This window comes from Trachymyrmex cornetzi, unplaced genomic scaffold, assembly GCF_001594075.2.
Source record: "Trachymyrmex cornetzi isolate Tcor2-1 unplaced genomic scaffold, Tcor1.1 scaffold853, whole genome shotgun sequence".
NCBI classification, from domain to species: Eukaryota; Metazoa; Arthropoda; class Insecta; order Hymenoptera; family Formicidae; genus Trachymyrmex; species Trachymyrmex cornetzi.
Genome location: NW_017300195.1, coordinates 84320 through 97847, shown reverse-complemented (window position 1 = coordinate 97847; position 13528 = coordinate 84320). Strand labels below are relative to the sequence as shown.

Here is a 13528-nt window from a genome sequence, read left to right as displayed (position 1 = left end):
CGTTGGTGAAACTGGCCCAAATGGTGATTCTTTACGAGAAGCACTATTTGGGCCAGTTTCACCAACGCTTAGCGCTTTCTTTACCTTTTTTTTAAAAAGGTAAGTTTATATATAATTTTAAAATTCCATAGAGAGAATCTTATATACACATGATACATATGATTAGAGTTAAGTAAAAATATTACAAATCGTAAGTATAAATTACAGACGTTTCGACATCATCGTTGTGTTTGCTTCAAATGTATAAACCATATTCTAGATATAGTAAGCAAGTTTACTTTATTTCATTTGGACGCTTACTACATCTAGAATTTAAAGAGGACACAATAATAATATCGAAACGTCTGTAACTTGTACTCTAGATTTATAATATATGACAGATATTTCACAAAGGAACATCTTGTGTTGGCTCACATTGACAATTTTTCCTTAACTTATTTGTTAAATATTGAAAGAAAAAAGCCTTCGATTTATTAATACCTTATAAATCATAAAAGGTCGTCGATGCACCACAGCACAATTATCACCAATGTCACAGGGATCGACTTGTTTCGGATTAATTAGAAATTCTCTATTCTCTAACTAACCACCTTCTTTCTCCTTCCTTTTCTTTGCCTGTAAATTTAAGACAACAAAGTTCACCATGATAACAGAAATCAATTAAGAGAGAATTACCAATGTGAGCCAACACAAAATGTTTTTTGCAAAATGTCGTATATTATAAATCATAAGTATATATTACAGACGTATAGTATATATTTCGACATCATTATTGTGTTTGCTTCAAATGTATAAACCATATTCTAGATATAGTAAGCAACTTTGCTTTATTTCATTGGGATGCTTACTATATCTAGAATATGTTATTCCTACATTTAATGATGATGTCGAAACATCTGTAATTTATGCTCATGATTTATAAAGAAAATTATTTACGTGTCCTCTATCTATGCCATCGATGTGACAGTTTTCCTAACCTAATCATCAGCCACAGAAAACGGACACATGTGTGATGTGACCATGCACATTTCCAGTGCCATATTTACCTCTAGCGCCGAAAAATCCAAAAGGACATATCCCCCACCCCATAGCCTTATCGACGACGACGACGATGACGTTTCTTAAATTAAAAGTTTCAAGTTCGGATTTTGCATCATTTTACATCGCAATATCTCCGCTCGTAGAGCATGTAGAGAAAAAACAAAAACACTTTCATTATATATTCCAAGCGGATCCCATCGATTGAGCACACTTAGAACTCAATCGGGACAGTCGTTATTGAGATCCCATAATCGCCGTCTGGAAATCTTGACAGATTCGCGTATAGTAGCCACGGCAGTGTCGCTGCGCTTGGCTTAGCGCCGAGACACTACCAGTGTCTCCAGATCATCCGCGGTAAAAAAAAAAGTTAAATGTCTACCCAAGTATTGCAATAGAAGTATAAAGAGAAGAAAATAAAAATTAAAACTCTTGGAATAAATGACAGAGAGTAATAAGTAGTAGTATAACGTATCTTGTGAATTATATTTCATATACCGCACCTCATGGATTATATGATATACTACTGTTATGTTACATTTAACGCTGCTGTTCATTATTAACGTTTTCTTCATTAATATTTTCTCTTCCATTATTAATATTTTCTTCATTAATAGATTCTTTTTCCTTCTTTTCGCTTCTTGTTTTCTTTTGTTTTGCAAAACGTAGCCATTCTGCAACTATGCCATCAAATTCACTTTCTGTTAGATGGACGTGACGTGAAATTAATTCTCCTTAAAAAAGAAAAGAAAATGTGTTATATTAAATTAATGAAACAATATCATAACAACAAAAGAAATTTTATGTTTAAGTTTAACAAATACTTCTAAGAATTGTCATCATATGTAAATCACCAACTCGAAAATTGTTTCGAATTCCTTTCATAGAACAATTCAAAGCACACTCATTCGTGAAAACTTTTTTCAAAATTCGTTTGTATGTTATCTTTAGAATTATAACCTCAAACTTGTAGACAGATGTATTGTGAAGATTTCATTAAAGATATTTCATTAATATTATATAATTTTTATAAATAAATATTTTATGTGACTTTTTGTAGTATCTTAATGCAATATTAAATTAAAGATGCGAAGATTACCTCGGATAAGAAAAATATTATATTGCTGTTTGTACCGTCTCGTGTCCGTCTGTTCATGGAGAGAGCAGGAGAGAGAGAGAGAGAGAGAGAGAGAGAGAGAGAGAGCATGCGCAAATTAGATGCGAGGTATGCATACAGATGTCTGCTAAGATTATGTCCTTCTTCGATTAAGTTGGTTTCTGTTTTATTCCATATTTTATAACGTCATTATAACCGCGATAAAATGTCTGTTATATAATGTTTCGTATAATTATATTATGTTGCTGTTATTTTGTTATAACGAGCAAATAACAAAATAATATAACAGTGATGTAATGCAGATACATTACAGATATGAAACGAGACAGATTACTTTTGTGAAACTACAATATAACATCTGTTATTATTACATGTTATCCCCATGTTATGTTGCAGTTCAATTTTGCGTTTGCTGGGTAATTATTTTCCTTGCAGGAATAAAGAATCGGATGTTAAAATGACGATAGTTTTAAAAGATGATGAGCCGATATATCAAAGGGCTAGGCGATTGTCACCGATAGAGAGAGAAAAAGTAAACGAGTGTGTGAGCGAATGGATTCGAGACGGTATTGTGCGACCCTCTCTTTCTGATTACGCAAGTCCAGTGGTACTAGTCAAGAAGAAGGACGGAAGCACTCGGTTATGCGTTGATTATAGAAAAATAGTAAAAGACAGGTATCCGCTTCCACTCATAGAGGATCAGTTGGATTGTTTGCAGAACGCGAGATACTTTAGTCTTGGATTTAAAGAACGGTTTTTTTCACGTCCCAATAGACGAAGGCAGTCAAAAGTACACAGCTTTTATAGTTCCAGATGGGCACTACGAATTTTTGAGAGCGCCTTTCGGACTTTGTAATTCACCTTCTGTTTTTCAGCGGTTCATAAATGCAACCTTTAGTAATGCCATACGCGATAAGATAGTATTAACTTATTTAGACGATTTGATAACACCTTCTGCAGATAAAGATACCGGCATAAGGAACCTTAAAGAAGTGTTGCAGATTGCGAGTGAGGCAGGATTGATAATTAATTGGAAAAAGTGTTCTTTCTTGCAAAGTAAAGTAGAATTTCTTGGGCATGTAGTAGGGAATGGTCAAGTATATCCATCCAGGCAGAAGGTCGAAGCAGTGCGTAAATTTCCAGAGCCAGTCAATATAAAGCAAGTACAAAATTTTCTTGGTCTAAGTGGCTACTTTAAAAAATTCGTGCCGGGATACTCGGTTTTAGCGCGTCTATTAACTAATTTAATGAGGTCTGATGTAAAGTTTCAATTCGCAGAAAAGGAGAAGGAAGCGTTTACTCGTCTAAAGGATATCTTATGTAATAAGCCCGTATTACGTTTGTATAAGACAGGTGTAGAAACCGAATTACACACGGATGCATCAATTGATGGTTATGGTGCCATTCTATTGCAGAAAAACGATAAAGACAACGCGTTTCATCCTGTATATTATTCGAGTGGCAAAACGTCACCTGCGTAGCGGCGTTATACGAGTTACGAATTAGAGGTTCTTGCTATTGTCAAAGCGCTGGCGAGGCTTCGCGTTTATTTATTAGGGATATCATTTAAAATAATAACCGATTGTCATGCGTTTACCCTGACTATGAACAAGAAAGATTTGTGTGTACGTGTGGCTCGATGGGCGTATTGTTAGAAGAGTTCAATTATATTATCGAGCATCGTCCTGGAAAAAGTATGATGCACGTAGACGCGTTGAATCGCAATCCTCTTCCGAGTTGTATGGTGATAGATGAGCGTGATAGTTTAACCGCGAAGTTTAAGCGAGCACAACAAGAAGATTCTGATATAAAAAAAATGTTTGATGCGGTGAAAGAAGGAAAGAATAGCGAGTATGTAGTTAGGAATGATTTGCTTTTCAGACAGTGTACAATGGAGATACTTTATTAGTCGTACCGAAACTTATGCGTACACAAATCATCAAACAAATACATAATAAAGGTCACTTTTCTGTCGCGAAAACAGAAGCTTTGTTATTAAAAGACTTTTGGATGCCGAATGCGAGATCGAGAATCGAGAAAGTGTTAAGGAATTGCGTAACTTGTATACTGGCAGAACGAAAGCATGGAAGACAAGAAGGATATTTGAATGTAATAGAAAAGGGAGAATTGCCTTTAGATACGTATCATATCGACCATCTAGGCCCGTTGCCTTCTACTAGGAAAGATTATAAGCACATTTTTGTAGTTATTGATGCGTTTACAAAATTTGTGTGGCTGTATGCGACTAAAACCACTAATACTGCTGAAGTCGTGAAAAAACTTAAACAGTAATTGACTATTTTTGGAAATCCGAGAAGAATAGTATCGGATCGCGGCGCGGTTTTCACATCTAGAGAGTTTGCCAATTATTGTAAGGAAGAGAGAATAGAGCATGTGTTAATCACTACAGGAGTTCCGCGAGCAAACGGTCAAGTGGAGCGCGTAAATCGAGTTCTAATTTCAGTATTAACTAAGATCACGAATCCTAAGCGTGAAGAATGGTTCAAGTTCCTTGATCTAGCTCAATTGTATTCAAATTGTGCTCCGCATAGAAGCATTGGTACGACACCATTTCATCTTTTGCTTGGAACTGATGCGCGTGTACAAGATGATATTCAAATTCGAGAATTACTAGAGAAAGAGTGGATTGAAGACTTTCAAAATGATCGTAATGTTTTACGTGAGCAAGCAAAGGAATGCATTGCGAAGGTTCAACGTGAAAATAAGGTTACTTTTAATAAAAAGCGAAAAACAGCGACAAAATATGGTGACTTGGTAGCCATTAAGCGAACACAGTTAGGTCCTGGTCTTAAATTAGCGAATAAATATTTAGGTCCGTATTCTATAGTGAAGACATTACGCAATGATCGTTATGTTGTGCAAAAGATAGGTAACCATGAGGGTCCTTTAAAAACATCTACGGCAGACCACATGAAGCCATGGGTAGATTATGTAAGCGATGACTCTGAAGATGAGTACAACGATGATGACATTCGAGGGCGAATGTTCGAGCAGAATGGCCGAGTGTAGGGTGCGTGAGGTATGCGTTACCGACGGTATATCGGCGTGCGGTGTGCGCGCGGCGCGCCGATCGGGCTTGGCGAGTTAAATGCAAAGAAGGACGTGTGGCGGCGTATGTGTGTGTGTGATCGTCAGATCGTCGAGAGTGATCAGAGTGATGAGAGAGATTAAAAAGAGATTCGAGAGAGCGAGTTTTGAGAGTGTGCGTGTCTACAGACGACTCGTACTGTGTAATCGTTACTGCAACGAAATAAAGCGAACTTGTTAACTAAAGAAAGTATTGAGAGAATCAGCGTCTGTTTATCCCTACAATATTATCTTTATTATTTACTTAATCCAAATGGTACTATCTTTAATTTTTATGCAACGAAACCTAAGTATACGTATACTTATTGAAGAATCTTCCTATTCCAATCCAATTGGTTTAAATTCCTCTTAAATGAAATTATTATATCACATTTTATTCAAAGACATTTCCAACTAAAGCAGTGGTTATTTAATTTTCCTTCAAAACATTATACAAAATATTATCACAGAATTGCGTTACCTTGCTCAATTTAAGTGTTATCACAAAAAATTATAGAATTTACCGTATAAAATGAAAAAATTTAGTTCAAATAGAAAAATTTTTCATGTAAAAACACTTGTATGTAATTATATTTTAAATGTAATAATAAAAGTAATAATAAATTTAATCTTAACTTTACACTGAATAAGAATAAATTTTATTATTTATTTGTCTTTTATAACGTATGTTTACAAATCTAAATTTATTTTTCTCATACTTAAACTTAATAGTATTCACAACGTTCATAATTTACACGACTCTATAACTCAATCGCATATATACACACACTAGATACTTTAACTTTCATTGGGAATGCTTCTTATTTTTCTTATTTTTTTAAATATTCATATTTTTTAATATGATTCTAATTTTCCTTATTAATATATTATTTTTCTAAATATTACATTTTTTAAGTATTACATTCATATTTTTCTTATTTTTCTAAATATTACATTCATGTCTTAGTACTATGTTATTATATCGAGATCGAGATCTAGCAGCGCCAAGTGTTTTTACATGAAAAATTTTTCTATTTAAATTAAATTTCTTCATTTTATACAGTAAATTCTTTAATTTTTTGTGATAACACTTAAATTGAGTAAGGTAACGCAATTTTGTGATAATATTTTGTATAATGTTTTGAAGGAAAATTAAATAACCACTACTTTAGTTGGAAGAGGAAATGTCTTTGAATGAAATGTGATATAATAATTATCCGCACGAATTACATGGAATTTAACTTGGCGCCAGTTTTGTTGATATCAAATCTTTTATACGAATGATACATATCATTATAAGAATATCCTTGATGAAAAAACATCAACTCGATTAACCCTAATCGGTGATTCACTGTCAACTGTGAGTGCTCAATTCTACTAAACAGCAAACGCGATTTGTCATCAGTTCCACGGCTGATTAAATAATTGGCGTTGGTGACCGGCCCAAATGGTGGTTCTACACGAGAAACATGCACGCTTAGCGCTTTTTTTACCTTTTTTTGAAATTTATATATTTGGCAAACAAACCTCCCTGCTGAGTATTGGGATCGTCTCGTGTGACTTTATACTGCCAAATTTCACTAACGCTCGTCACGAGATAGCCCTCCTCGATGGCTTTGCGTAATTCGCAGAATACCCAAGTACCTTCGAATTCACGCTCGTCGGGACGATCGTGAGTGCACGTTTCCTGCGAGAAAATTTCGCAGCAGCTTCGACACAGTGCGAAAAGCAGTTTTCCTCTTACTCGATACGGGAGTACCGGATGAAAGAGATTACGCGGCGGGAGTACCTTGCAGCGTACAAGACCTTCGACCGAGTCAAAATTAAAATTTGGCGCTTCACCAATTAACTCGTTACACTCCTCACCACTAAATATCGGGGTGACCGTATGGGAAAGCACCCGGTTTCAATACATACGGATACAAAGAGCATACGTCCACATAACGTATTTTCTCTGTACCCGTAATTTCGTATCGGGTAGCGATCTTTCTCGTACGACCGCCGAAAAACGCATCGCGCGGGTCGAGAGGATCAGATTTTAATAGCGTGTGATTCTTGAGAAAATCACGCATCTCAAGATTTTCATGCATTTCCCGGTCAAAGTTTTCCTCCCATTTCTCTATCACGTGATATCCCCGTTTTTGTAGACGATATGTCGATGCAATAGTTCGTTCGTAACACGTCGATCGTATCTCCACGATTCATGGACGAAAGCGTTCTGTCGCGATTCACCTGAAAGCACGTCGGACAACCATGCCAGAAACATCCGTGGAATTGTAGTACGTAACGCTGTATTCCGTCTGCCGATTCCGACTCGTAGTATTCGTCAACGCGCCTGCCATCAATCTTGTACTCGCGCGCTCGTTCCGCGTGAATTGTACGATGACCGAGCTCACGCTCCTTCCACACTAATCACTTTAAGGCTTTCCGCGATTGTTTATCCGCATTTCTATATCCGCCCGGAGGAATGATTCCTATTTCTTTCTCGCGCAAAAAGTTTTTGCGAAAAACTTTCATGCACGAGGAAGCGATAGTTGTACATTCCTCGAACGGACACACATTATCACGTTCCAAAAAAATTTTTCTAAACGCCTTGCATGCGCGTCGAAGAATTTCTACGTCATTACTATAATATTTTACTATTTTATGTTGAAAATTAAAAATAAAATTTGCGCGTATCATCTCATCATGCCAGTTTGTAAATCGCATTCGTTCTTCGGGCTTCATTTGATCGGGAGAATAATATCGCGCGTCAGGTATCGGACCGATATACGATTGATTCTCCCTCGTATTGAACAGGAAAGTTGCCTTTGTCCGACGTATCCTTCAGCCCGAAAGCTTTGGGTGAATCAGCCAAACGCATCGGTAAATAATTGACACTATCTATAAATTTCGTATTCCCGACCGTCATTACGATAATCTTCGTCCCGTTCAAAATTACCCGCGGTTCTTCCATAATTTCGGATTCTTCTACTAAATACTTTAAAATGAATTGCGCGTCGAACGCGTTCGCATTATGAGCGATACAAATAATCTTTTTAAAACATTTTGTCGTTCGCGTTACGAGTTCGACAAACTGTTTCACGGGGCTATCTCGAAATATAAACTCGCGTACTCCGCACCAACGACATCGCACCAACATATCGTCTATCTCCGCGCAAGTTTCTCAAATCTGATGCGCGACGCAGAGAGTTGGAACGTGAATTTTTACGTTCTCGGTACCTTCATAAGTCTCGTCCTGTCGCGTTTCAAAATCGTAGAACACGAATGCGACGCGGTCTCTTTTTTTGTCTTTGACTTTGGGCTCATTCTCACTTGCATGTGTCACGTCTTCCTGTATCGTCGCACTACTCGTACCCTCACCCGGATTCTCAGTAACGACTTTACATCGAAGAGGTCGCATGAAGCAGGAATGATTTGAAGGCTGAAGCGATCGACATGTTCTACAATAGGATATTTCGCATTCGTGTTTTGAATTTAACTTTACGAATCGCCCGCAATCGTTACAAATTTTAACCTATTCGCAAACGCTTGCGGAGGATTGATCGTTGTAAGATCTTTCCTCACGATGACGTTCGAAACACGTGGTACCGAAAAACGCACGATTACACGGTTGACACCTAATTAGCTGCGCGTCGGGGGATTCACACGACGGAATCGCGTGGCAACATGGGCATTTTTTAATGCAACGGTGACCTCTATCTTTACGATAGCCCATATTGCACGCGACGCAATATCCCCCGCGAGAACCAGCAGCGGCTTTTACGTTTAATATCGGGTTGAAATGACGCTTACGTTCATAGTACCTTATGTACAGTTTAATACTCGGTTCGCGTCCTAGAGAGTCAAGTAACGTGCAACCGTCATATACCAGATTCTCACCGCGCCCGAAAGTACTAAAATTGAACACAATTATTGCTATATTTTCGGTAGCGAGGTAACGTTGAAAAAGCTCGATTTCACACGTACCGCATCCCTGCTCGGGAATTGTAACGCCAGCGTTCCTCGTTAGTTCTTTCGCTAATTCGGATTGTAACGAGGAGCTCTGTCGTCTTATGCAATTCCATTTTTCATGGAGTTCACTCATACGTAGATTTCCTCGTTCACAATGTGCTCGTGCCACTACGAGGGAACGTGGAAAACACATATTATCAGAATTATTTAATTGCAAAATCGAGCGTTTTGCTACGTCTTCGCGTGTTAGTCGATTTGCTCTACCACCACGTCCCGCAGGTGCAGCAACGTTAAAAACGCGTACATCGAAATTTTCCGCGATATCGAGCCCTCCGGCACTTTGAGCTACTGAACTCACGAGTCGCTATATGTCCTCGGAAGTTAAGTCGCGCACCTGAAGAAACGATAGTCCTGCTGCATGCGTTAAATTTGGCGAATCGAACGATAAACCTACGTAATCGCCCGGTTCGCACGAACGTATCGCATACGCGTAGATTTCGCGGAACGCGTTTTCCAGCTAGCGAACGGTATCCTCACCTTCGGGTATTGGACGTATCACGAAACTAGCTTCTCTCCCGAGCATGCCGAAATTTCTAAAGCGTCGCGAGTTTTCCGTCCGTAAATCTACGAAATTAAAATTATCGCCAACCTCGTGTTGTCGCTGATGCTGCTGTTGTTGATGTTGATATTGCCGGTGTTGATGAGGCTGCTGCTGGTGATGCTGCTCCACGTTGTTTGCAGGGTTTTCCTCCCTTTCGTTTGCCGAAACAACGTTAGCACTGCCGCTACCATCACCACCACCACCACCACCAGTTTGTACTGAAAGATTAAGAAAATTTTGTTATATATATTTCGGTTTAAATAGAATAAATTATGTTAGAATATTAGGACTGATTGCGATGCTTAAAATTCCAAAATTTTATAACTACAGCGATATAAAATTTTATTTATTTTTAAATGTGTAACAGGATAATGAAGAGAAAAAAGTGAAGATATTGAGTGTGTGAAAATTGAAAACATCGCGAACAGATCTTTTATCACACCCCCGACATAGCGACTATATTTAGCATACTATGGCAACTCACCTTTAGTTGTTTTATTCAGTCACGCGAAATTATCCGGCTTTCGAATATTATTTCTAATGATTCGATTCACTCGATACCGGCGTGTATGAAATATCTAATAATAAAAAGTTCATACATGAAAATACATTACGGTGAAAATAAATTAAAAGATTTAGTATAGAATATTATTACCTTCAACACACACACACAACACACACACAACATCAATGGGGGGTAGTCTCTAGCATCCTCCTCCTCCTCCTCCTCCCCCTCCCCCTCCTTCCCCCTCCTCATTTTCCTCCTCCTCCTCCTCTGCAACTTCTTCCTCCTCATCCTGTTCTTCTTCTTTTTCTTCTTCTTCTTCACTCTCTTCTTCTTCATTTTCACGTGCTGTAAAGTAACATTTCGTTATTATATATTATATTGTATAAACTTGCTATGGGATTATTTTGCCAACTATTTAAAACTTACCTCGTGGCGAAATATTACGGTATTCTTCTTCAGCTGGGCTGGGCGCACGAAAAGCTGCGATTTCCTGCGAATCATCATCTAAAACAAAAATTATATTTTTTCATTAATATTATATTTCTAATTATACAAAAACTGATTTTATAGGGAGATATGTTTTAAAAATTCAACTTACCGGGTGATAATATAATCACGGGTATGTTCCGCTCGTTACGTGGAATATCCCGTACGGCCTCGATTCGTGCTCTTCCTAGAAAATTTGATATTTTAATAGACGAAATACATAATTCAATTTTTAATTTTATTTCTAATTAGTTTTTATTATTTTCCAACTTACGTGGTGGTACGACTTCATCGAGCGCTTCTGCAGCAGGTCGTCGTCGTCGTCTCAAACTGAGACGACTTACCGGACGTCCCCGACGATGTGAAATCGCACGTCCTACAATACAATTTGGTTCTATGAAAATATTAGAATTTAATGAAACAAATTTTTAGTGAAATTTTATATTTGATTTTTAAAAAATTATATTACTGCTTACCTCTTACTGCAACGCTTGAAATCGGCTATGTAGCCTCCGGCATCATCTTCTTCGTGGTCATAGAAGTCACGCACTTCCAAATGTTCCGAGATGATACTCCTCAATCTTAGATCACCGCCACAATGCTCCAGCTTGTACATAATACAAAGTAATGTACTGGAGCACCTCCCCGCGAAATCCCCGAAAACCGAATAATTAGTTTCGTCATTATCTGTGAACTTTGACAGATAATTAACTGCCACTAACTTTCCCTTTAAGTTGCAAGCGATGGTGACGAATTTCGTAAGTAATTCGCGAAGCGCCATTTTTACTGTTCACGAAACTTCGATACTTCAAAATTTCTAGCGCAAAACAACTCTTGACAGAGTCTCGACGTAGAAATAGCCCTTAACTTTCTCACTACGCACTATTTATACACCAATAATATTCAAAAAAATTCCCCCTCCCAAAAGGCAGAATCGGTGAAAATTTCTGGTTACGTCATCGACTAGTAAATTTTGACAATTTTACCGATTGGTTCCCCAATTTCCTTCCTTTTACATGAAAAGATTTTCTCGAAAAGTTCACAGAGTTTGAGTCGATAAAAACTTTTTTAGTTACATCCATCATATTTTAGACCTTTGACGAATTACACCCTTTTTTGTGTGATCATTTTGAAAGCATCTCTCCACCATCACTTACCTTTGGAAAATTTTTGTAAATCAAGTGTCAGAATATTTTCCTTTATCCCGAAAAAATTTTTTTAATTTATTGCTTCTTTATAAACGAATTCTTGACAATATATTCAATTTTTACGAGTTCGAATATATTTATGACACGTCCGAACATTGAAATATTTCCGCTTTGTAACTTTGAGAAAATTCTTTCCTAAAAAGTAACCTTTTGCTCTGATCCCTGTTATTAATTTGCAAAACAAATTAAAAGTATGACTAAATTAGGCTAGTGAGAGTCAAGCAACGGTGAACGGCGCAAAGATAGGTGAAAACCATACTCAGATGTTAACTTAAAGTCTTCTGTATTTGGACGTTTCGACTCTCTTTGGAGTCATCCTGAGCAATAAAGTTACAATATGATTGACTTACAGGTCCTCGATGATTAAGTCACTCGCAAATTGGAAAGGATGCAGCGTTGTTAATCTAACAATTACACAATTTTCTCATTAGATAATGCCTGAGTTCACAACATTAATTGACTTACCACCATAGGACATGAAGCGTGTCGCGAAGCCACATAATAATCATAAGAACTCATAATTAAATATAATAAATTTAAATGATATCGATATCTTCAACTGTCAGTATACATTGACATGTCGCTCGGAATTGAGTTGTTCTCGAAGTAAGAGGTCAACATGTACGAAAACAATAAGGCAAGCTTATAAACTTCAAGATGAATTCGCATGTACATATTCCATTCGCCAATCAAAATCGCAAAAAATTTTAAAAATCGCAGAAAATTTTTTTTAATGTAAAAAATTAGGATCGTAAAAATTAAATTAATAATCAGAACAGTACCATATTAATAAATAACAACTATATAAACAATTATTTCTTAAAACTAATACATTTTCGTCGAATGAATAAACTTTGAATAACTTAAATTAACATAAAACATTTTCGTCAACAAATAAAACATGAATAATTTAAATTAACACATCCACAATTAAATTAAATTAGGAGAAACTTTCTAACATTGCTGCATAAGTGTAATGCAATCCTTCCGTATCGGAACGTAAATTAAGGCCATTATTTTGCATTTGTATAAATGCCATTTCCAAAATCAGTCTTTTTTCCAAAAATTTCTCCTTATCCAAAATTCTGACATTCTCCCAATCGAAATCACGCGAAAATTCAATAATTCGGATACCAAATTAAATAAATAATATTGGTCGACTCAATCATAACTTTTGAATCGTAACGAATATCGATTTGCCCTTTTAGCACAACATTCTAGACAGTTATAGCTATCGAAATCCGCAAAAAAAAATTTCGATTTTTTTTTGACCCAACAAACGAGACTGGACCCTTAACACATCCACAATTAAATTAAATTAGGAGAAACTTTCTAACATTGCTGCATAAGTGTAATGCAATCCTTCAGTATCTGAACGTAAATTAAGGCCATTATTTTGCATTTATATAAATGCCATTTCCGAAATCAGTCTTTTTTTCAAAAATTTCTCTTTATCCAAAATTCTGACATTCTCCCAATCGAAATCATGCGAAAATTCAATACGATGGTCAGTAATCGCAGAGTGGCTG

At 36.8% G+C, this 13528-nt stretch overlaps 1 protein-coding gene and 1 pseudogene across 1 annotated transcript in view; one reads left to right on the top strand and one right to left on the bottom strand.

The window, feature by feature from the left end:
- Nucleotides 1–7654: 7654 nt before the first annotated feature.
- On the bottom strand, nucleotides 7655–8384 carry LOC108769112 (uncharacterized; annotated as a pseudogene).
- Nucleotides 8385–11534: 3150 nt separating this feature from the next.
- LOC108769111 (uncharacterized) overlaps nucleotides 11535–13528 on the top strand; it is an 8770-nt gene continuing 6776 nt past the window's right edge. Inside the window, exon 1 of the mRNA XM_018519918.1 lies at nucleotides 11535–11549. Coding sequence (XP_018375420.1) covers nucleotides 11535–11549 — 15 coding nt within the window. The remainder of the gene's footprint in view (nucleotides 11550–13528) is intronic.